Source organism: Perognathus longimembris, chromosome 5, assembly GCF_023159225.1.
Source record: "Perognathus longimembris pacificus isolate PPM17 chromosome 5, ASM2315922v1, whole genome shotgun sequence".
In the NCBI taxonomy this organism is placed as follows: domain Eukaryota; kingdom Metazoa; phylum Chordata; class Mammalia; order Rodentia; family Heteromyidae; genus Perognathus; species Perognathus longimembris.
The window spans coordinates 36913853-36940301 of NC_063165.1; the positions used below are offsets into that span (position 1 = coordinate 36913853).

At 35.7% G+C, this 26449-nt stretch overlaps 1 protein-coding gene across 11 annotated transcripts in view; it reads left to right on the forward strand.

Annotated features, from left to right (window-relative positions):
• The window catches only part of Bbx (BBX high mobility group box domain containing), a 224176-nt gene that overhangs the window by 146163 nt on the left and 51564 nt on the right, over positions 1-26449 (forward strand). For all 11 annotated transcript variants that reach the window (XM_048346546.1, XM_048346548.1, XM_048346557.1 and 8 more), the window contains 3 exons: positions 9442-9637; positions 14144-14211; positions 24215-24295. In XM_048346546.1, coding sequence (XP_048202503.1) covers positions 9442-9637; positions 14144-14211; positions 24215-24295 — 345 coding nt within the window. The remainder of the gene's footprint in view (positions 1-9441; positions 9638-14143; positions 14212-24214; positions 24296-26449) is intronic.

A 26449-nucleotide genomic window follows, 5' to 3' on the forward strand; every position in this document is an offset into this window, starting at 1 on the left:
AATTAATGTATTGACACTGAGTTTGATTCATCCCACATACATATCTTAAGCTAAGAGTTAATATAAAGAGGAGGAGAGCATCTGCAGAGTTTAACAATCCCAGTGACATTTGAGAGCATCTGCAGAGTTTAACAATCCCAGTGACATTTAAGATATCATTCTCTCTTTTCTTTGATCAGTGGCATGAGGCAGAATACATGTATTTATTGATGGAGTCTTGTGTTGCTCATTTTTAAGTGCAACTACATAAAGTCAATTAAAAGAAGGCTCTAAATAGTATCTTACCCAGTCATATATTTATTGAATAAAAAGTGGAGCTGGGAACATTCTTTTCTGTTGGACTTTGTGCCTTTTAAATGTGTCTTTATCCTATTTTCTTTAGACAAGGGAGAGATAAGTGTAGTTGAGTAAAATATATCAAGAATGGTAATGCTAAAATGTCATAAGTCTTGTGAGAAGAGTCTGCTTCTGCTATGAGGGAAGGTAGAAATGGCTTTAAAGTCCTTGGTTTTGTTATAGGATTCAGAGAGAAGAAAAATAGGTGTAGGAAATAGAAAGTGGAGTTTTACTAGTTTATGTGTGAGTGAGTCACGGGAGATGATAATATAAAGGTGAATAGGCCAATCATCACAAGAAATCAAGCTAAACTTGTGTGATTAGTTGCCTGTCAATAGAACTACTATGGAATTAAATGTATTAGAAAATAGAAGGTAAACCATTTTAGTCCTTAGTGTTAGTATCTGTTATCAATATGCAAGGATATATTGCCATCGTTACAAAACTGCATGGAGGTTTTTGTTGGTTTTATTTTGTTTTGTTTTGTGCCTATCCTAGGTTTGAACTCTGGGCCTTAGCACTAAACTTGAGCTTTTTTGTTCAAAGCTAGACCTCTACCACTTATGCCATACAACTCTATTTCTTTTTGTTTTTGGTAGTGGTAGTTTATTGGAGTTTATTGTGGAATTAATTGTGGTATTTATAGGAATCTCACAGGCCTTCTTGAGGGGATAGGCTTCGAATTGTATTCTTCAGATCTCAGCCTCCGGAGTAGCTAGGATTATAGGCATGAGATTAGTTTTGCCTGAACATTACTTTTTTTTTTTTTAATTTACAACTAGTATTAATTTGGGTAAGGGATTTTCATTCCCTTGTTTGGATTCTATTTAAAATGAACTCTAAAGAAGTTGTAGCCACATTTCTCGTGAGTTATAATCTAGAGACTTTTTCTTAGCTCTCTTGTAGTATGCATCCAGAATTTGTATTCTCACAGCATGCTCCAGCACTTTGCATACTATCGAGTGTGGCTCTCTCATCCAGCATTCTTGTCAACTAGGTCCTAAACATGATTACCAGATAGGTGAAACTTGAGTACTCCTTTACAAACAGGTTTTTGGTATTTTAAAAACATATTTCCTCTTAAAACTTTACTTTTTATACATGTCCCTATTAAAAGTTTTAAGGATATCTTTAACGTTTGAACAAAACTTCAACCTATCCTTATTTTTTTCATTCTTTTTTAGAATTTAGTTTTATTGTCAAGGTGATGCACATAGGGTTAGAGTTACATATGTAAGGTAGAGAGTACATTTCTTGTCAAACTTGTTACCTCCTCCCTCATTTTCCTCTCATTTTCCCTCTTCCCCCAATCCCTCTCCCATGTTGTACAGTTAATATCTAACATATTGTCTTATGAGTATCACTGTTGCATTGGTTCACTCTCTGTCCTTTGTCTTACCATTTTGATGTTCCCCTTTCCTTCCCTAATTCAGATAAACGTATATACCAGGGTACCAAATACAGTGACAACAGGGAAATCTATCATTGTTTTATTATTTCCTAACCTAATCTATAATTTGGTGAGGCCTTTCCATTTGCTGTATGTATAATAATGATTCTCAACTATTTTGTTCCTCTGAGTCTCCACTTTTTAATTTTTCCATGGGCTTTCTTTTTGGTATTACTATCAGTTATGAGTTTCTTTTGTTATATCCAACCAAATAACTTCATGTATATGGTTTTCTGCCTATGGTATAATTGGGACCTCCCGCTTTTGGCTGAAGTGAGTAATAGAACCATATCTAGGCTACAAGTGTCACACTGTTCCTTGTTTCTTAGACTGTTTCCTTTCTTATATTCCAGATATTAGATCCTATATATCAAGCCTTTCTAATTGTATTTAAGACAATAAGGAGGCTTGAAAACATGTCTCATAGCACAAGTATTAGTTCTGGTTCCCAATTTTAAGTCTGATACACAGCACAATAAATGAAATTGATAACAATAAAATAAAATTCATGTTTATTTTTAATAATATTAAATTTAAATGTTGATATGTCATTGCCACTGTTCTCTTTAAACACTTAATATTCAAAATATTCACATGAATTAATATTATGAAAGCTATTCTAAAAGTTAGGTGAGAACACTAAGGCCTAGAAACTTCCATTTGACTTTTCCAAACACTCCAAACCCAAAAATGAAGCTGGGATTCTGATACTTGACTTCCTTTCTTTGAGACATTTTGAGTTCTCAAGGTGGTTTTAAGATGCAAATAAAGTACAAGTATATGTAAACGCTATAGCTTTTGATACTCTATATAAATGTTAGAGTTACACTTAATGAGTAATTTTATGTATGTTTCTATTGGATACTTCTCTAGTAATTATTCACTATTTTTATTATGAACTGTTGAAAAACAAAATCATCCAAACTAAATATATATTTACCCAATTTGGCAGGTGGTATACACTGATCATGTAGCCTCTAATCAGACAGTAGCTCAATTAAGTGGTCAAATTGGTTTTAAAATATTAGTCCCTTTGCTAATTGCTTAGCAAACAAAAACATTTAAATGTTCAGGCAAATGAAATTATAAGGACTGTAAAAAGACACCATCACTGATAAGTAATAAGTTCAGAAGTTAAACCGAACTATACATCTTGTGGGTGAGGATGGGAGGGAAAACCTGGAAGGAGAGCAAGGGAAGGGAGACATGGTTCAAATAGAATTGTACTCATTACCTCACTCATATTACTGTCACCTCCCTGCATATTACCTCTACAATAACAATATAATAAAATAGGTATAATGAAACAACTATAATAAAAATTCAAACAAAAATAAATAGAGTCTGTCACATTCATTTTAAGTGTTCAGCTGCAGATGTTAGCTGTATAGTTTATTGAAGGGTCAAATACCCAAATCCCCATTTTTTTTTTCTTCACAGTAAACCTTTAAGACTTAGGAAATTGAGCTCCTTCAAGGTGATGTGAATACTTGTGAACATTTGAAAAATGCACTTTCTTGATATAAACTAATTTTTAAAGAAAAAGAGTTTAGGGTTTACTGGAAATTATAAATCCAAGTAAACATTTTTTATTTTTTTTGGCCAGTCCTGGGCTTTGGACTCAGGGCCCGAGCACTGTCCCTGGCTTCTTCCCGCTCAAGGCTAGCACTCTGCCACTTGAGCCACAGCGCCGCTTCTGGCCGTTTTCTGTGTATGTGGTGCTGGGGAATCGAACCTAGGGCCTCGTGTATCCGGGGCAGGCACTCTTGCCACTAGGCTATATCCCCAGCCCGATTTTTTTTTTTTTTTTTTTTTTTTTGGCCAGTCCTGGGCCTTGGACTCAGGGCCTGAGCACCATCCCTGGCTTCTTCCCGCTCAAGGCTAGCACTCCGCCACCTGAGCCACAGCGCCCCTTCTGGCCGTTTTCCATATATGTGGTGCTGGGGAATCGAACCCAGAGCCTCATGTGTAGGAGGCAAGCACTCTTGCCACTAGGCCATATTCCCAGCCGTTTTTAAGAAAACTTAAAGATATCACAACTCCAATTAGTCAGTATATGAATTAGACTAATTGAATTAGTCTGTGATTTATACCAACTAGTCAATTTCATGTTTTCCCTTTGTGTGTATTTTCAGAAAGGATCTTCAGTAGATAACTTTTTTTAGTCCCCCAAAATAATATTTGCAACCTTAGAAAGTTGCAATATTACCATTTTAAAGTAATAATACTAACATGTTAAACAAGTTTTTACATTTTGATTTTATAAAACAAGTAGAAGCTTAGATATTAATCTGCCTTTTCTTCTAATTATCTAAATTACTGAGTTAAATTGTTCCTCTAAAAAGTACATATAAAACAAACTCTGTGTGTGTGTGTGTGTGTGTGTGTGTCTGTGTAAACAAACTGACTGCCACATGGTTTCCTGATCACTCTATTCAAGTTTGCTTTCTTACTGGAGTAGCTTTATTGTCAAAGTTTTAGGCTAATATATAGCTTAACATACCTTTACACACATACCTTTACACAGTTAAAATCATAAATGTAATTCAGTATTAGTGAAGTGGTGTAATTAACTTCCTCCATATTAAAAACAACCAGCAAGAACAGCGTAGTCAGATAGTGCATTGAGTTATATTACCCTAATGATAATTTTTTAATTTCAATGGAGAAACGTTCCCAAAACAAAGAAGTTAAGATTCGTGTCACTTTTTGAAATTCTTCATTTCTTCTCCTTTTCTTTAATGTTATTAGCCTCTGTAGCATTTATGGTTATTATAACTTGTTTTTAAAAATCAGGTACCTGTAACTTGTGGCTTATGACTATAACCATTGCCTACTCAAGAAGATGAGAATGAAAGGATTGTGATTTGAGGCCAGTCCAGGCAGAAAAGTTTGTGAGACCCTATCTTGAAAATAACCAGCCATGGGGCTGGGGATATGGCCTAGTGGCAAGAGTGCCTGCCTCGGATACAAGAGGCCCTAGGTTCGATTCCCCAGCACCACATATAAAGAAAACGGCCAGAAGCGGCGCTGTGGCTCAAGTGGCAGAGTGCTAGCCTTGAGCGGGAAGAAGCCAGGGACAGTGCTCAGGCCCTGAGTCCAAAGCCCAGGACTGGCCAAAAAAGAAAATAACCAGCCAGAAACGGGGCTAGACATATGGATCAAGAGGTAGAGCACTAATCTAGCAAGCGTAGGTACTTCCAAAGCAGACAGTTTCCTGTGTAATCTTTTAAAGTTCTTGCAGATTATCTTTTCTGGTAATACTTCAGATATTTGCACCACTCATTTGTCCTTGGTTATACAGTCATTCTCAGCATCCTCCTTTCCCTAATTCACCAGAATTGCCATTTTTGTTTTTTACTCCGTACAAAATAATTAGACTGTAGAAATAGTTAGAAATACTAAGACTTTTAGAAAGCTCTTTCATTCTCAGGTGAAAATAATTAATTGGAGAATATCTTTTATTCAGATGTATGTTAAATCAGATCCCATTTGTGTAAATGATCTGGAAAAGCATGAAACTTTATTTTAAAAGTTTACCATAATACATTATTTCCTTTTGTAATGTAATAATGTCATTGTCAAAATATAAAGGAGAAGTAGTACAGAGTATGTATTTAATGGCAGTATCAGTAATTCAATTGCTAGTTTATTATTGATGTTAAAGTAAACATAGTGGTGGTCAGAGTCTTAAGAGAAGGGAGCCAGCATTACTAAGTGCCTTGTATCAGGAATTACATCTGTTGTTTAATTGTCTAGATACTTGCTGGAAGAAATTGGGAGACGTGAGGCAAATTTTTATTTCACTGGGAGAATTTTGAACATCAGAATTTTGGCAAGAGTCTAATCATATGCAAGAGTCTTTCACTGAAGCTGTTCTGGAGGATGAGTGAGCTCCCCATCCCTCCTGTAGCATAAAAATCTGATGGATTATCTTTGGATAGGCGGAGTCTATCCCTTGGCCATATCTTGTGATGATAGATTTTCCCCACTTGGTTGACCTGTTTGATAATAATTTCACTTGGTTATTTACTTCAAACTATATGCAAAATGACCCCACATTTCTCCCTTACCCAGCCTTCTTTGTAATCCATTTAGTTATAATCTCTCTCAAGCCTTCTCTTGATTCATAGAACTGAATCAGAGCAAGTGATTGATGAGTTACCCAGTTCCTAAGACAAATCGTCCTCTTTACTCCTGTCTCTGCCATCACTTGGGGCACCTTCACTGCCTTTCACTTAAATTTATGGCATCTCCATCTGTATTTTAATACCTTAAGGAAAACACTATTGTTATTTTCTCTATCTCCTATATTTGTAAAGCCTTCTGTTCAATACATACTTGACTTGGGGGCCTGGGGTGTAGCTTTATGGCATAGTACACTTTTAGCATGTATGAGACCCAAGAATCAATCCTTAATGTAAGTTAATAAATGAAAAACCCATATTATATGTGTATTGACCAAACAAGTGTTGTAGTATTGAGTATTTGTATTAAGGATCTGATAGATTGGGAAGGTGGGAGAGAATGATGAAAAGAGTGACATCGATCAAGATGCATTACACTTGTAAACTGATTCGTTAAGTGGCAATTCTTTTGTATAGTTACTTAAAAGATGATGAAATTATAATTAGAAAAAGAGAATCTGAAAAATGAATATTGTGAGAAGATTCCAGATTCATGTTCCATATAGTAAATTCCCAGTTAGCTTGTTCTGTAAAGCTGTCCATGTTCCAGGTTTCTCTCTTGCTTTCTGTTATTCTACTCATAGATAACATCCTTCTGGCACCGTGTAAAGCATTTTTATGCCTACGTCAGGGAAAGACTTATAGATTGTATGCATATATACATACATATACATATAGACCATATGTGTGTGTATATATATGTGTGTCTATCATATATACTATAAGTGTCTATTATATTATATTGCAGTTTGTATAGTTATTTGTAGGTTGTAAACATTAGACATGGAGAGGGTCTATATTTTATGATCTTTCTTCTTCCCAGTGACTAATCAGAGGCTGCCATTTAGCCAGTATTCACAAAGTATTGGCAGTGAAGGTAGGTGGAATATACATGACAGAAAGAAAAATGATTGTTGTGTGGTAACTTTCCCTGCTTTATGTTGTCTTCAGCACAAGTTTTCTGTTATGAATTAGCATCAACTATAATTTAAAAATAGTTGATGCTGACAATAATTCTTTAGGATGACATTATTAGCATTTTCATTATACTGTTTTTCACAAAGCAAATTACTAATTGATTCTTAGAAAAAACTGTGACATCTTACTAAGAATAGACATATCAAACATGAAGATGAGAAAGAGAGGGAGGGCACAGGTATGAAACAAAGAAATGAGTGCTAGTGACAACATCTAGCATCTTTTAGAGTTGGGATTTGCCTCTTTATAAATTGAACTGCAATGAAGATATTATTTTTATGACAAATATCTTAATAAATTTATTTGAAAGTCTTGTCACTTTGTAGTGACCTTTGTCCAAATGAGTGTTAGTCTGACAAACCTAGCCCATATGCTGTTTATTTGGGCAGAGTAATGATGTATGTGTCGGCTACTTCCATTCTCACCTCTGCCTGCCATTTGTCACTTTCTACCGCCAGACAGCAGGTAAAGCTATTTGTCTGTCTCAGCTTCATATGTACATCCCTCATGCAGATGAATGCGATATGGTGATGTATTTCATGTCGCATAGCTGCTTCCAAGCACATCCTGGTATGCAGTGCTAAATTCTAGTTTGGCTTTGGATTCATCATGGTCCACATTTATTATTTTGTAAGAAAAAAATTGGGTCTGTGTGCTATACTTTCATATGTTATCTCTTGTTTGTATATATACACATAAATTTAAATCTTACAGGTAAAATTACTCAAAATTTGAGCAGAGATATCTTTGGAATACTAGACAGTGCATCTTTATTTACATTATAGTTTTTATTTATATGGTTTATAATGAAATCATGAAGGGAAAATTTATGTAGATTACATATTCTCTCCTCACACAAAGGTTAAAGGACACTATTTTTCCTCTGGGGTTAAGTTGAAAAGTATTTGGAGCTTATACTAAATGTCATATACTAACCATTTTAGAAGGTAAACATGAGATTAAACAAGTATGTTAATAAAATATACAGTAATAAGTTGAATACATGGAAAATTCATTTTTATCAGCTAACATCACTTGACAATGTACAATAAATATTAATAATACATTTCACTGAATACTATCATAAAAAGAGAGGTAGTAGAGTTGGGAGAAAGCATAACAGAAAAAAAGCCAAAAAAAAAAAAAAAGAAGCAGAAAAAAAAGATTTTGGCTGTGAAGGTGGAAACTTCCAAGAAAGAACAAGTTTGTGGTAGATTCATAACAGCAACACAACACATCATAGTTCTTGGAGCTTGTTCATGTGTGCCCATTTACAAAAATAGACCTACTTATGAGCCTGCTATACCTCTCTTGGGCATATATTATATGGAATGTAAATCAGTGGAATCAGCCAAGATACCCAACAATAGATGAATGAATGAGGAAAAATATGCTGTAGATAGATAGATGTCAGACAGACACAGCCATGGAGTACTACTTAGCCACTGAAAAAAATTGTGTCATATGCCAGTGACACATGCCTTCAATCCTAGCTACTCAAGAGAAGGATGAGATCTGAGGATTTGGTTTTGGCACAACTCTTGAGTAGGGAACTCTGTGATCCTCTTATCTCCAATTAGCCACCAAAAAACGAAGTACAGCTGTGCTGCAAATGGTAGAACCCTAGCCTGGAGCAATAAATTTCAGGGACAGCATGTAAGCACTGAAAAGCCTTCGGACTAGCACTACCACCAAAAATGAAATTATGAGGAGGGGAAGGAAGGGAGGGAGGGAGGGGAGGGGAGGAGAGGGGAGTCATTTGCAGGAGAATGGTTGGAAATAGATAACATAAGCTTAAAAAGCCAAATAGAAAATATTTTAGCTCTTTTTGTGAAATCTAGATCTAGAATGATGATAAAGATAGCATAGAAATGTAATAAGGAGGACTATCTGATCAGTGAGAAGAGGCATGGAGGATGAGAGGATTGAACTGTGTTAAATCATGCATGTTATGTACGTATGTATGTATGTGTCTGTCTGTCTGACTGTATGTGAAGAGTGCATAGTGCAATTCACAGAAGACTGCAAAGCTGATGAAGTGAGCTGATATTATGGGACAATAATGGAGTGGTAAACTTAATCAAAGTGTACTGTTTGCATTTACAATATTATAGTGAAACTCATTTATACTGTTAATATAACTTAATTTGAAAATAAAATTAAAGTCTACATCAGCAGGTATATTTCTGGGTGGTATTAGAACTGAGTCTAAGAAATGTTAAACACTGTTTGATGTACACAACTGGCTGAAGCTGAGTTGTATTTTGAACTGAGGTCATTACACTGCATCTGGTGTTCCTTTCTTGACAAAGCCCTCTCTTGAGATACTAGAAAAGTCTAAGACTGTGTTGAGATTCATTTTTCTGAGGAAAGCCACAGAAATCACTGAAAGTATTTCTCACTTGTCATCTATATGGAGAATAGAGTGAAGGCTACTAGAAGATTTTAATCTGCATTAATTAAAATTTTCTGTTTTTTAAAAATTTATAGTATAAAGATGCATTTATGAAAGCAAATCCTGGCTACAAATGGTGTCCTACCACAAACAAGCCTGTGAAATCACCAACACCCACTGTCAATCCACGAAAGAAGCTTTGGGCCTTTCCACCCGACTCTTCAAGAGATCTGCCAAGCCCTAAGAAAGCAAAGACTGAAGAAATGCCTCAGCTTAACTTCGGAATGGCTGGTGAGTTTAGACACTGTTTCAACCTATTTTTTACAGGACAAAAATTATGCTTGGTCAGTACTTCTTAACAAATACAAAAAGTTGAGTGGAGAGAAATTTATGATCCACATGAAGCAATGACACGTTTTTACACCCAGGTCATAAGACCCTCTTCAAATAACCAAAAATTGTGTCAGTGGCCTACTTTGTTTCCTGTTTCCTTTCTCCATGTGTGTGAGTGTAGACGCGCATGTGTGTGTATTCATGCATGCTAATTTTTGAGATTTTAATTCAGAACTGTTCCCTCTTGCTCAGGGTTTTCATTCATGACTGTCTCTTTAGCACTTGAGCCACACCTCCATTTTCTACTTTTTTACTGACTAATTCAAAATAAGTCTCTCAGATTTGTCTACCCAGGCTGGCTTCAAACTTCAGTCCTCAGATCTCAACCTACTGAGTAGCTAGGATTACAGGGGTGAGCCACTAGTGCCTGGCTTCCCTCCATCTTGGCTCCTTTAGCTCATAATTGGGTATGATATTGGAGCATTACATATAGAGGATAGATGTATGGATCAATAAATGTACTAAGATGTAAAGGATGTAATGGAGATAGAGGATGTAAAGGAGATAGAGACTAGACAGCAATGTTAACTTGTAAAGAGCTTTAGGAAATTTTATATTAACAAAACAGAAAGGTTCCTAATAAGTACCACAGTTACCAAGAAATTTAAAAAGCCATAGTGAATTGAGTAATGAAAAAATTGGAGCCAAGGGTATGACCAACTCTTATTACATATCTGAGAGGGATCTGATGGCTGTTTCTCCTATCCTCTCCTGTCCTATCCTATATTGGCTGAGCAGACTTCAAAAGAAAGATGGTTCCATTTGCAGTAATACTTTGGGAGTTCAGGAATAATATATGTTAATTTCAATGAAATAAAGTACATCTATTTGCCCTGTAAATGTCTCATTGTCCCTGTTTAAGTGTAGTGTGCAGTAGTAGGTAGGATGCAATTAGGAGATTGAGCTGAGTGCAGACAGTGAAGTTCATGTTGAGCCATAGGAATCCAGTTTCACATATCAAGCAACTTTTCTTCAAAATCAAAGTCCTGAACCATTTGTGATTATTGAAAACTTGAAAAGCTAAGTTAAGCAATACAGTAATAATGAATACAGCAACACAGCAATAATGAAACAGTAAGAAAAAACTGTCCAGTAGACTAACAAAACATTGTAGTTCAATGTGTGATTCATAGTATAAAAAAGTATATGTAAATGCTAAAAAAAAAGGGTGGGGTTGGGTGGGAATATGGCTTAGTGGCAAGAGTGCTTGCCTCATATACATGAAGGCCTGGGTTCGATTCCTCAGTACAACATATATGGAAAAAATCAGAAGTGGCGCTGTGGCTCAAGTGGCAGAGTGCTAGCCTTGAGCAAAAAGAAGAAGAAGAAGAAGAAGAAGAAGAAGAAGAAGAAGAAGAAGAAGAAGAAGAAGAAGAAGAAGCAGAAGCAGAAGCCAGGGACAGTGCTCAGGCCCTGAGTCCAAGCCCCAGAACTGGCCAAAAAAAAAGAAAAAAAAAGCTAAAAAAAGGTTTTAATGGTTAAAAATTGGAGCTCACTATAATAATAGCATTCTTGGGAAATAGGGTTTTCAGGTGACTATTCCATAGTATAATTCTAACTGAACTCCCAAATGATGTTTCTACATGTCTCAGAAGAACTACAACAGATATCTGTTCTTATTTTAGCTGTCAATTTGTACATCTAGCTTCAGCCACTTGTTACTAGACGTGGTGAGCCCTTTGGGCTTCCTAGGTTGTACGATTGTTGTATTTTTCCAAGACACTTTATTATCAGGACCAAAAATGGATATATTGATCATGAGCTTCTAAACTTAATTACTTGATCATCGTCTAGCATGCATTACTTTTCTCTCAATTCTAAATTTAGGTTAGTATGTGTGGGGTTTTATTGTTTATGTACAATTTGCCAAACATGACAAGTAAACTACAGAACCTATGCAGAAGTGTGTTTTGTAGTCTTTTTTTTTTTTTGGTAGTACTTATTAATCTGCCTTTTTCCTGTAAACTGGAAGTCAAACCTGGACTTCAAACAAGATACTTATTTCTAGGTCAGCTTTTAAAAAATCTTTCTCTAAGCAAAGAATAGCACACAAGAAAAACACTTTTCTGACATTTGTCTTAATAATGACTCACACCATGTGTTGTAAATCCATAATCAAGACCTTCTTTATTTAGCTTGTGTATAGTACTATTACTCAAAAACTCTCCCTTTCCAAAAAGATGGAAGCAAACTAAGTTGCCTTTAATTATAACCTACCATCTAGTTATCAGATTCTGGGGAATACTAAAGGGAGTTTTAAAGATAAATATTTGTTTTGTTCTGTTTGCTCAAACAGTCCTTGTCACTCCATATTTCACAATTTAGAATAATCCCAAAGTTAGTTGTCAGATATAGTTTTGAAAAGTAATTTTGAAAAGATGCATAGAATTCATGACACCAACTTGCCCGATAAATGGAAAGCATTCTATTTATGTGAATTTATTCTTCAAAGTTGGAAATAATCTTATATAAAATATAAATGATCTTAAAGATGTTTTCTTGGCATGTCTTTCAATATCAGTACAGAGAACTTCTTAAAAAGTCACATTTGGTATATAAGTTCAGTGATCATGTCATCATGTTCATATTTGACTTTGTAATTTGAGCTACATGTTTTTATCTTTAGAATGCCATCATCCAGTCCTGGTGTGTAGGATGACAGCTGCAAAAGCATTGCCCTCTCAAAGTACCAGGCGGAGCATTACTTTCTACTAAATTCAGTTTTCCTCCTCATTTTTATTTTTAATTAGGCTTAAGCATCTATCTTAGTAAGCACAGTAGTTCTTAACTTTAATGCTTAATTAAAATTGAAATCTTAAAAGAAAACTCAAGAGGTCTGTTTTATCAAACCAGCCAGTGTGTATTCTTTGAGTGTCTTCCATGTGGCTATCTACCATCATTGAGATGACGACTCCTCCTCTCCTCCTCCTCCTCCTCCTCCTCCTCCTCCTCCTCCTCCTCCTCCTCCTCCTCCTCCTCCTCCTCCTCCTCCTCCTCCTCCTCCTCCTCCTCCTCCTCCCTCTCCCTCTCCCCCTCCTCCTCCTCCTCCCCCTCCCTCTCCTCCTCCTCCCCCTCCCTCTCCTCCTCCTCCCTCCTCCCCCCCCCCCCCCCCCCCCCCCCCCCCCCCAGTTCTGGGACTTGAACTTAAGAGTTTCAGTGCTATCTCTGAGCTCCTTTTGCTCAAGGCTAGCCCTCTACCACTTGGGCCACCGCACCACATCTGGCTTTCTTTCTTGTTAAATTTTTTGACTTACCTTACTTTTTGATCTACTTTACAGAACCTTTTCTAAAAAAAGTTATATATAGGATATGATTAGAGTCACTTTTTGAGTTCTTAAAACATGCTGTGTACTTCAGGGTATATCTTTAGCCAAAAAAGAAAGTAAACAACTGAACATTTCAGAGAACATTATGATTGATCCTTATTTGCATTTGTAAGATGATTTCTAAAATTAAATATACCTTTACTGAGGATCTATGTATACATGAAGAAACACTGAATTAGGCATTTTCACATATGTTCTTGCAATGTAGTTCTGAATGTTCAGTCATTTTAAGACAACCTTAAAGAGGATAGCTTTATTATTATCTTATTATCTTATTGCTGAGAGATAACATGGTCCTGAGTGTCTTACATATGGTCATGGGATTTTCACTTTGCTATTTTTGTTTTGTCTTTCTGTTGATTATTAAAAGAATGCCTGGAATTCCAGCACTCAGAAGGTTGAGGTACAAGGATCACAAGTTTGAGTTTGAGGTCATGTAGTAAGTTCCAGGCTAGCCTGGGCTGTTATCATGAACCTTGTCTCAGTAAAAATTGATTTTAAGTTTCAACCTTATTAGAAGACAATCAAGCCCAAGTACTCCTTTGTTTTGTTTTAAAAATAGTGTCTCAACAACCTATATATGGAAAAATGCCTCAGACTTGGAAGATAAATCACATTATAAAAGGACGTGTTTTTTTTTTTTAAGTGCTATATTAAAAGACTGGTGGGATAACAGTGGTAGTTAAAAGGTTAGGCATGATGGTGCATGCTTGTAAACACAGCACACTCTGAGGCCTACAACCTGGGCTACTACATAGCAAACTCAGAGGAATGAGAAATAGCAATGAGTGCTGGAAATAAGGGAGGAAGAAGAGGCAGAGAGACCAGAGAAAAGAGGGAGAGAGAAAAGATGGAAAGAATAGATGGAGGGAGGAAGAGGAATGAATGGAAACAAAAGAGTAGGCTCATTAAAACATACTAGCACACATATACTAGGTTACTATTACATAGTTTGGGACATTTTCTATGAAAGTTATGTGGTTATGTCAGAATTCTGTCTCTGCATATTCTTTTTGAGTTTGTATAGTTATATATGCATCATACTTATAAGTTGATAAATTATTTTCCATTAATTTAGATCCTACCCAAATGGGAGGGCTGAGCATGCTGCTGTTAGCTGGAGAACATGCTCTTGGAACACCAGAGGTAAGCTACTTTTCTCTCTCCATTCTGCAAATAGTGAGGATGTCAGAACCCAGGCTGCTTTATTCTGGTGACATTACTTCTGTTATTTACAGCTTATCAACAAACGTTATCTATATACATTTGTTCTTCATTAAGACCTAAAAGCATATGGTGTTGAGGGTAACAAGTGTAGTAAGTAGGTCCAAGAACACACAAACAATGTTCATTCTGTCAACTATTTCCTGCTTTTCAGGATATTTTAATTTAAACTTATGGCCATGAGAATATGAAACTATCAGCCTCTCTAGTATCTTGAATAATTCTGGACTCCTACTTTTAAAAATCTGGCACTGCAGCTTTCCAGGATTCTTTTTTAGTTGTTTTAAAGGAAAAAAGACCTAGGCCCTCTGCTTGATGATGTCATTATTGCTTTTTTTTTTCTTTTAATTTTTATTATCAAACTGATGTACAGAGAGGTTACAGTTTCATACGTTAGGCATTGGATACATTCCTTGTACTGTTTGTTATCTTGTCCTTCATACCCCTCACCCTCCTCCCCCTTTCCCTCCCCCCCCAGGTGTTCAGTTCACTTACACCAAACAGTTTTGCAAGTATTGCTTTTGTAGTTGTTTGTCTTTTTTTTACCCTGTGTCTCTCAAATTTGGTATTCCCTTTCAATTTCCTACTTCTAATACCAGTATACACGGTTTCCAATATACTCAGATAAGATTACAGAGATAGTGTAGGTACAACCACAGGAAGGTGATACAAGAACATCATCAATAATAGAAGCTACATATACACATGGGATGTTGAAAGTAGTTACAATTGTGATATAACAATCGTTTCCATAACATGGAGTTCATTTCACTTCCCATCATCTTATGTGTTCATAAGGGTATAGCTATTGGGCTTTGTGATGCTCTGCTATGACTTGCCTAAACCTGTACTAATTATTCCCAATAAGGGAGACCATAGAGTCCATGTTTCTTTGGGTCTGGCTCACTTCACTTAGTATAATTTTTTCCAAGTCCTTCCATTTCCTTACAAATGGGACAATGTCATTCTTTCTGATAGAGGCATAAAATTCCATTGTGTATATGTACCACATTTTGCTTTTTCTAAATTATTTATTTATTTATTTATTTATTTATTTATTTATTTATTTATTTATTTATTTATTTATTTATTGGCCAGTCCTGGGCCTTGGACTCAGGGCCTGAGCACTGTCCCTGGCTTCTTTTTGCTCAAGCCTAGCACTCTGCCACTTGAGCCACAGCGCCACTTCTGGCAGTTTTCTGTGTATGTGGTACTGGGGAATCAAACCGAGGGCTTTATGTATTAGAGGCAACCACTCTTGCCACTAGGCCATATCCCCAGCTGCTTTTTTTTTTTTTTAATAAAAATGTTTTGATATACTTTTGTGTTTCATGAACAGGTAGTAGCAGTTAACCATACATAATTTGAGGTTTGTAGAGTCTTCTATTAATAACACTTAGTAGAGGCCAGTTGAATTAACATGTAGGTCATGTTGTTTTTACCACCCTTTGAAATGGAAACATTCAATCCTCAATCACCATGGGTATTTGGGCCAAAATAATAGTGAGTTCAATTGTATTGTAGGTCTATATTTTTATTTTTTTAAGTTTTGAGTATACTATACAAATTACAGCTAAAGTTTATTTGATATTGAAGCTATTTATATCATATGAGGTGTTTATTTTATCATATGTAATTTGTATCTGGAACATGCAGTTGCTGATTCTATCTTCAGTTTAACTTTTGATTCGGTTGAGTTTAATATCTAAAATATAGATAATAAGATAATTTACTAGTAGTTATTTACATTGCATTGGCCTTTAAAAACTGCCTAATAATCTCACTTGTGTATTTGCAGATTTCTTACTCAGCACATTTGTGCTTTCTGACATATTAATAACATTGTCTGGCATTATTTCACTTCCTACTACAAGGGGCTGCCTAATGAATGGCAAAGGAGACTTCCTCTTGGGTATAAAACCAAATGTGTTCCATAGCATGTGAGAATGAATAATAATGTGCACTTAGCCTTTCCTTATAGTCTGATTCATAGAAGTTTCAGGAATGCATTGCATTGTGAAAATACCATCTGTCCTAATAGATAGATAAGGTAGATTCTTCTATTTAAGCCTCTCACATAGCTGGGATTACAAACATATGTCACCAGACCTGGCTTGTTTGTTGCACTCCTCATCTTCCCAAACACTGCCTCCCATGTGACTGGAATTACAGGCAAAGCTGCTCAGTTTCTATACAAACTGTTATCCCCAAAATGTACACATGCTAATACTACTTTAGGACATTGTCTGAATTGGCAGAGAGTGTTCTTCTGAACATAAGACAAATATAGTAAATATTTATTTATGTTTTCCTAAGAAAACTAACAGAATAGATTCAGAATTTGGAGCAGTTACTGTGAATTTGTTGGTACTATAAGCCCTGACCAGTAAAAGTGACATTTGGTAAATATTCTGTCACAGAAAAGTTCTAATCATAATGATTTTTAAAATGGTGCAATAGAACCTTATTCTGACATATTCTTAAAAGGAAGAAGCTTTCTTTCCTTTGTTCATTCACCAGAGACCTATTCACATAGGAAAAAATCTGCAAAAGAATTAAGGTTCTTTTTTTGTTTTTGTTCTTGCCTGTCCTGGGGCTTGAACTCAGGGCCTGAACACTGTTTCTGGTTTCCTTTTGCTCAAGGCTAGCACTCTACCACTTAAGCCACAGCACCACTTCCAGCTTTTTGTGTTTATGTGCTGCTAAAGAATCGAACCCAGGGCTTCATGCATACTAAGCAAAGCACTCTACCACTAAGCTATATTTCCAGCACCCTTGTTTTCTTTTTATATGAAAAATACACTACAGGTAATAGAATTTCTTAAACAATGTAGAGGCTTTCTTGTGTATTTTTACTATAAAAAGGTAAAATTGTCTGGGAATGTGGCCTAGCAGTAGAGTGCTTGCCTAGCATGCATGAAGCTCTGGGTTTGATTCCTGAGCACCACATAAACAGAAAAAGGCAAAAGTAGTGCTGTGACTCAGGTGGCAGACTGTTAGCCTTGAGCAAAAAGAAGCCAGGGACAGTGCTCAGGCCCTGAGTCCAAGCCCCAGAACTTGTAAAACAACAAACAAACAAAACAAACAACAATGACAAAACATAGATTAAAAGTTTCTTTGTTCTGTACTGTTTCCTTAGTTGTGCCAAATGTACTCGTGGAGTCTGTTAGGGAGAAACGATCATTTCTTGAGATATAGTAACAACACTGAACTTTTCTCTTTTTTTTTCTTCTTCAGTCTTCTAACAATTCTCAATATGCCATAATAGCTTTATGGTGAACATTCTTATGTGCCATTGTTACTGAGCCAACCAGGTCTTTAATGGTCAAAATTGTGATTAACTTTGAGTTGGTATAAAAATAAAAGTGAAAAGAATAAATTTTAATTTACAATTTTTTGGCTTTTAAAATTTTCACATAAGTAATCCACCCTCTTTATGCTCACAGTACCTGAAAATGCTTAAACTATTAGTAGGATAATATGTTTCAAATTATTTGTTTTTATTGTATTTATTGATTGGAGAAAAAGAGTCGATGTATTGAGTAAGACTGACAGGAAGGAGGGGTTTTTCTGTCTCAGAGTGGCAGAGTAGCTTTGTCTCTGCTGGGACCCCATGCAGTACAGGCAAAAATGTCATATTAGAAACTGACTCTGTCTTAGTGAAAGAAATGGAAAAGGAAAGCTTCCATTGAATAGAAGTCAGAAATCAAATGAAGTTTAATTGTTAAAATGTAAGAGGCAGACAGAGGCTTAGAGAGAACTGCATAAAGTCAGCCGACCTCACTGGAATGCCCAGAGACAAACTGTATATATACTTTTTTGTTGTTTTCAATTAAAAAAAAACATTTAAAAATCAGGAGATAGAAAAGTAGTGATGTTCCCACCAATCTTTGGGAAAAACTGAAAAGGAAACAGCTTGTGTTAAATCCTTCCATTTCATATGAAGATGTTCTTAAAAGATGAAAATAAAATAAGTGGAAGTGTTTGATCTGGAATTACTAAGAGTAATCTTCAGAACTAAGGATCTTCTATTACATTTTTCAGTCATTTTAATAAAAAAATGTAATGCTAAATTAAAATTTAAAACCCCAAATTCAGAAGGGGCAGTTATTAAGCACATAATGTACCAAACAGCTTGGATCAATCCTAGCTATAATCTTGGTACTTATTCATAACTGAGCAGCAGAAAGTCATTTTGGCCAGAGCAGGAGGAAACCCAGTTGGGGAAAATGGAAAATAAATGCAGATATGTGGGATGCATAGGTATCTGTTTAGTTGAATGACTGAAGTGAAAATTTCCAGTGTATTGATAATACCCTTGACCTAGAGTCTGAAACTGAGGGTGCCAGGTTCCTTTTGTGGAAAGAATATCGTCTTATCAAGCCTTGTTTTGCTTTGCCTTCCATGCTGTGAAATAAGCTAATAATAATACCTGCTTGCCTGTAACACCCAAGACTACTAGGAAGATTAATTAAATCAAACATGTAAGGTATTTTTATCTCTCCTGAAAAATAATTCTTTTAAGTATATATTATTACTGTAAATCATTCTAAGCATTTCATACATAGTTTTAAAGTGTAAACGACATTGGGCATTGCTCTCTCAGCCTGTAATAGGTTTGCATAATATGCTTGCTGCCTTCATGTTGTAATATGCTGGACCAGCAGCATGCACACATCATGAACACACAATGCAGTATGTCATGAACACACACAGTTTCTTGACCACAGAAACCTTGTAAGAATTTACATTTATTCCCTTCATCACCAGGTGTTCAAGAAGGGAACAATTTAACATCTAGGAGAAATTAATGAATGAAGAATGTACAATTATTGCTGAATTAGCATAAGTGTGGAAAAGGTGCTAGGACATTGCTGTGCACTACCTTTAAGCTCCTATAGAGGGAGGTCAAGCATCATAAAAACTGAACTGTACAAATGTGATTGAAATTTGAAAACAATATATTTTGTTTTATTGCTTTGTAACATCTCTAGGAAGCCCTTAGATCCCTTTTCTTCCTAATACTTACCAGACCTACTTACCAGAATTAGACATTCTAATACATTTTATACTCTATTCAAACAACTTTGGGTTAGAAAGTAGTAAGAATTAAACTGTGTATTTGCCTTCAAAATAGTTAACTCTTGCAGCTAACCTTTCCTGAGCACTGCCTCCATCCAGCGTGCTGTTCTGAGACGCATTACAGAAGAGCATCTCATTCCACAGCAGTCCTATGTGTTGTCTTGTGTGCCTTACGAATATATATTAAATCACTTAACTGATGGAATAGAGACAACAAGTATAATAACTACACTGGTGTAGCTATAAATTAGCAAACTGAAATTAAAACCCAGGAAACTAGTCATTTTGTAGCATCCAAGGGCCTTTATACTTTATACTTATCTACCCACCCATGCTCATCTCTGGCAATTTCTCTGATTTCCTGTGCTGGACCCTTAGTGCAGCTAATACCAACCAGAGCAGGAGCATTTCCTGAGTGCATCTAGGTCTATGCAAAGTGCTGTGCTAAGACCTTTAGCATCTTTAACGTTTTTCATCTTCCCGAGGACCTGGTTTATCACTGCCCTCATTCTCCAGGGTCACAGAATGAGGAAGTCATGCTAGAATGCAAGCCCACGTATTTTCTACTAAATCATGACAGAGGCAAAGTCTGAGATGCATAGATAACAGTTGACTATGAATACTTAATTTTGAATTTAAAATATATTTTGATTTGCATAAAATTGATGTAGGTTTTTACCTTTGTTGTTATAATTTCTCATGTCAGTGAAATAGGGATGGTGTGGTTCAGTTAGTTTGAAATTTGCTTCTTGGTTACTATATGACCATCCTAGATACTCATCAAAGCTATTCAGCTCATTTTGTACAGAAATATACTATTGAATTGTACATTGAAGGAAAAGTAGGTAAAGGTTTCCCTCTTTCTTGTGACTGTTTCTTGGCCTCATTAGCTGGAACTACCCCCACTAGCCAAAGAGCCCAGCTGTTTGCTCTGTCAGCCATGGGACTCAAAGTCCTTCGATGCAGGCCCTTTTCCCCAGCTTTGTTGACAGTCACAGATTCTCCATGAGTTTTCAGACTGCACTGATGAGCCTCCATGAGCTCATCAATGACAATGCAGTCTCTCTCTCTCTCTCTCTCTCTCTCTCTCTCTCTCTCTCTCTCTCTCTCTCAGAGATGAAGGGGAGGGACACTGTGGAAGGGGACAGCAAGAGTGCTGGGGGAGGGAGAACAAGAGGATAAAAGAGGCATTCTTCCTGAGAGAGGAAGGTCACCAGTGCTACTGTCATTATTGAGAGAATGTTTAGACACACTATTATCATTACATTCTTTTCTTACAGTGTCTTTCAGAGACAGAAAGAGGACAGAGTAATATTGCTTTCCACTTTATCAAATGAGGAAACTTGAGGGAGAAAGATGCTTTCCGTTATCTTAATTGTCACAGTGGCTATTTGTAAAACTAGTCTGCCTGGATTCCCATCCACACAGATTATACTGACAAGAAACCTTTACCCATTGAGTAAAATCAGTACTCTGGTAACCTGGATACCCTGAGTAAAACCAATGTCTTGGTTTTTCTTTCAGCTGGATGACTCAATTCTAATTTGGGAGCACTCAAGTCTATGGTGCTGTTTGGTTGTGCACTCCATAGTAACCCACTTATGTTCCTCAGGTGTAGTGCACAAGAATGTCAGGTAGCCAGGTGCAGTGCTTCAGGATTCAGGCTCTCCTTTAACTCTCAGATGGAATCCTCTACCCTACATCCTGATCAACCCCGAACTACCTCTTTTCATGAAAAAACACTCCCTGGGTCCCACCAAGCTGGCTTCCTTTTCTTGCATTCCCTATTTAAGCCTTGGCTGACTATAGAGCCACTGGCATTGTCTGACCCTACTCCCTCTGCTCTGACATCCTTCCAGAAAATTACTGAAGACTGACAAATGCTATCTGTGATTTAATTGGAGCCCACATCTCGGGCTTTATTTCCTTTGCCTTCTAATTGGTCTGCCCTCCAGTCGCTCCTCAGCCAGGGTCATCCTGCACACTGTTGGCATAATTATCTAACTGCATATCTCTCAACATGGTGTTTCTTTAACTAAAAACTTTGGCTGGCTCCTCATTTCTTCTAGCCTTATTTTCAGAGGTAACATAGAATCCCAATTTATGTTGAACTGAATCGTTTCCTACTGCATTCCTGTGGCATCTTGATCTTGACCCACAGTGGAGAACTTTGTATTTCTCAAAATCACAGGTGGCATATTTTGCCTCCACATTCCTCATCTGTTCTACACTTCTTTCCCACACTTCTTGTGAGACAAATTCTGGCTTGCCTTCTAGGTGTATCTCAGACATTACCTTACCTTTTTCCACCCATAAAATGATGATTCTTCCCTGTTTCCTTGAAGGTCCTTCTAACATTTTACCACCTATTCTAGCTCGAATTGCACTCAGACTAAAGGTCCAACCTACTGGTCCAACTTTAGATAGATTGAGTTTAAACGTCTTGAAAAACAGCAGTTGTTATGTCTGGTAGATAGGTGTTGAGTGAGTGAATGATAAGTGAAGGTTTGAATTAGTGAGATTAGGACTACATGACTAGAATGCGCACATGCCCCTAATGTTGACTGTATGGCCACAGCAGTACAAACTGGTATATGGCTGTGTTCTGCCTTGTCTTAGGAGCTGGCCCTTGATGATACCTAGCTTTCTAAGCCAAGTAGAGTATACAACGGGCTTGATCTTGTTTTATATTAGGAGTCTTAATTACCTTTCTATGTCTCTGATTTTTACTATCTAAATTGCTCTTGTAGGTTTTTCATAACTTAATTCTGCTTAACATTTTTTTTTCCTCCTTGATTACTGAGAATTTAGCTAAACCAAAGAGAGGACTCAATTGAAGTTCAATGTGTGGTTAATTCTTTTCTTTTTTTGGGTATATAGCATCACCTAGTGGCTTAGTGGATTATTTCACTATTTCTAGGAACAGTGTCTTTGGGCTTTTTCTCTTCCTTTATGTAACCATTTCTTTTTTAGTATCTTTTTTTCCACTGCATTGACTGTGTATTCTATTATATTTAAGAAGTAAACTGTCTCTAGAATGGAAACAGATGTTGAGATTAGTGTTTAAGTATAAAAAGCATGCCTCACCTAATAAAAAGTAATTTAATATATCTTAGGCACAAAAAATAGATGACAACACAGCACTGTATTTTATACATTTCACAGTCAAATGACAATAAGAGTCTAGATCTCTTCAGATGGTAAACTAATTAAAACTTTTTGCACCTTCTCTATAGTCTCATCAGTGGAAGAGGGTAGCCATTGCTCTTTAAAAATCCAAAGATGACTAATAAAATTTAAAATACTTGTTCCTGCTCAGTGGCCTGTGACACTTCTAAAGAAACACGCCCCTCACCATGAACTGAAGAGGTTTGCTATGGCAGTGTTAAGATACTGCCTGTCTGAGTAGCAGATCATTCCATAGAAAGAAACCCTCTGACACAATTAAATACATGCAGGTTTAAAAACTCAACTGGAAAAGACTTAGAAATGTAAGGAAATTATGGTTAAGTTAAAAAAAGAACATCTATATAACTGTATCTATATAGATGGACAGATATAGACAGAATGTTAATATTGCTTATTTGAAGGAAGTACCATTGAAGGTCATTTCTTCTCTACATTGTTTTTGAGCGGGTTTTTTTTCCTCCCAGATTTTTTTTAATTTACAGAGAATTTGGATTCACTGCGTTTTTATTAAAAGCATTTCAACTTCTTTCTGGTAAGAAACTTCATCATTCAGAAAAATCAATTTGGGATTTAAGACCAGCTATTAATTTTTATTCATTCAGCAAATATTTTGAATATCTGCTTTCTACCTAAGAAATGCTGAGAATAAGATATTAAACAGAGTCTATAAGGGGAGATAAACAATAAACAAATATTTGTGTTTTATGTGAAATCTATTAAATAAGTTATTGAATGTTGAGGGCAAGAGTCACCAGGTAAGTGATCATTTGGGTGTGTGTGTGTGTGTGTGTGTGTGTGTGTATGTAATTAGGGAAGGGGTTAGATCAGAGGAATAATGAAATATTCATCTCTAACATGTTGTTACTCCTGTGATTTTTGACCAGCTCACTATGTAAACAGTGATGTCTCCCAAATTCTGAAGTGGGTTGGTTCCAGCACATGTCAAAACAAAGTACATATCCTAAGAATATCTAGTTAATAGAATCTTGTAAAATTCTATATTAAAACATTTTGATAACTTGTCAGTAGTTCAAATAACAATGAAGGCAGCAGAGTACTAAATGTTTACCCAAAACAGTAAATGATAGAGTATACCTATCATGAGAGAAATTTATTTTCTTTTCTTTTTCATGAGAGAGATTTCTCTAACTTATATAATAAGATTCCCTAGATTATGGCTTGTGTTGTAAATACATGTTACCTTGGACAAGGGAGTTTGATTTCAATTTTACATGTTATTCTAGCAGAACTCACATGCATTTTTATGTAGTCAGATAGCAGGCACTATTGAAAGGACAGCAAGAAAGAAGTGGATATTCATTGAGTTTAGTGGCAGATAATCAAGAGATAATGTGAATGTCTTTAGACATTTCTTTAGATGAAGTAGTCTCCTACATCCAGCTTATTTAGCAGTTGGATGGTCTCTTGTATGTAACTGCACAGTGCCTACATTTTTTTTTCTTATTTATTGTCAAAGTGATGTACAGAGAGGTTACAGTTTCATATGTTAAAGTGCCTACATTTTTGTCATAGTGTTGCCTTAAATTAGGGAAAATGAAACTTTTTCTTTTGGTCAACATAGGACTGTTCCAGGTTGTCTTGTGTTCCTTTCCAGTGGCTATTCCTGTGATCATGCCATCTTCCTTTGTTTCAGATATCCTCTGGCACATGCAGACCTGATGTTTCAGAATCCCCTGAATTACGGCAGAAGTCACCATTGTTTCAGTTTGCCGAGGTAATACATTGTAATGACACCTGATTAATGAAAAAATTATAAGACAATTTTAAATTTAGTAAGTGATAAAATGGAGAACTTTTATGAACTAAGGAATTCTACCCAGCTCTATTATCCACAATGGGGAAAAAAAAGAACTAAGTTTTGGAAAAGTTATTGGAGAAATAAATATGTTTATAGAAGCTATTTATTAAATCATATAAAACATGGTTACACTTAAAATCATCACTAACTTGGATTCATGGACAGTGTTTAAAATATAAAATATATACTTTATACATAAAATTATGGAGTATATAATATATATAACTAAATGTTATAAAATATATGATTTAATGTAAAAATACAATTTATTTCGTATTGATTTGTAAGTCTGAAGACCAGATTAACTGTTGGCTATGTGTTCTTTTTTTCCCCACGCTTCCCTTTTCTTTTATTTGAAACTGTAGTTCGGAGTTGGCAGTTTTATGTCAGAATTTTTTAGCTGAATATGTCTCTCAACACTGATTCAAAGTATACAGTAAGCACATTATCCTTAATATCAAGTGTAGAGTTAAAACTGTTTCCCAAAATACCTTCATTTATTCTAGAATTCTGTATGAGCGTTGGTTGATTTTTTTTTTTTTTGCCCCTTAATTACTTCTTAATCATTTAAATTGTCCTTTGTAGGCACATTCTCTGCTACTCTCATCCTTCCTGGCATTTGCCCATCCTGTACCGGTTTTGTAAGACTAAATTTTTAGTTTCAGATTATTTTGACATAGGGACATCAGACCAGTCCCTTGAGACTGTTTATACAGTATGCCTAATGACCTTGCTGATGCCACCAGTATATTAGGAAATATTAGACAAGTAGGAAATATTGTGAACTTACACACAGACACAGACACACACACACACACACACACACACACACACGGAGAGACCTATATTTGACTTTATTGGCCTTTATCTGAGATCTGGCATGAATTCCAATAGTTGTGTTGTTATTTGATTAAGAATTTAAGAGGGTACTGTCTCTGCAGTCCCTTTCATCAGCAGTTATAGATGTGACAAATTAGGTTGGACCCAACTTTGAATGCAGAAATGCTTAATGAAGGATCCCTGAGCCTTTATACGTCTAGTAAAATCTCATATGAAATCTGAGGCATATTAGAATATATATATATATGTATATATTGTTGCCTCTGTGGCATGCCTAAGATTCCAAAGAGATCTCTGGCAGTATTATTTAATATAAAGGGCCCCTGGTCTAATACTTGTTCATGAGCTTCTATTTTTGCCACTATTTAAAATCTGATGGTATCTCATTATTCATTTTAGATGTATCCTTCAGTTTAAAACTTATAAAATGCTTTTAAAAAAACTAGATGGATGGTAATATTGGTTATGTTTTATTTATGGCCTAATTTAGTTTCTAAAGAAATATACTGCAGGTTAGGCAGTTTTACACAAATTGCTTATTCATCCTTTTATAGAGTGGCATTAGTAAGAATGAAATGTAATATCTAACCTAAGTCCTATTGAGTTTATAATTCCAAAGATTTTAGAAAAATCTCTTTTGATTCCTTTTTGTAGTTCATCACACTTGCATATACTATTTACTGGAAATTACAGTTTTAGTGGTTTAAATAAGAAAAGTTCTGAAATTTCACCTTAAATGTTTTCAAATTAATAGGTTAAATTTTATCCATTCATGATGTTTTGTTTATGTCTAGTTTTTAATTAGAGTCTACTAGATTTTCTTCTTACTGGTACACATTAAAAATGCTTATATATCTGATTAATATAAAAATCAGTTTCCAGTCTTTGCACTAATACTGTCATCCCTAATCACCACTTTAATACTGTATTCCCATATTATTATACTGTTCTTATAACTTCTAAAAGTCACTTTTCCTGAAACTGAGTCTTTTGATTGAAGAATTGATTCAGATTCATTTATTACTTAGTAATCTGTGATGTATTTATCTACACAGTTACTTCCGGAGATGTCAATAGGTAAAACAAAATATGGGCTGAAATTATAATGCCCAAGGTTTCTGCTCTTAGGATTCGTTTTCATCAGTTTATAGCTGGATAGAAGCTTTGTTCATTTTAGAACCAAAATTAGTAACTGCCTTGCTTTCAGAACATCCTTGAAAGTGTTTATAT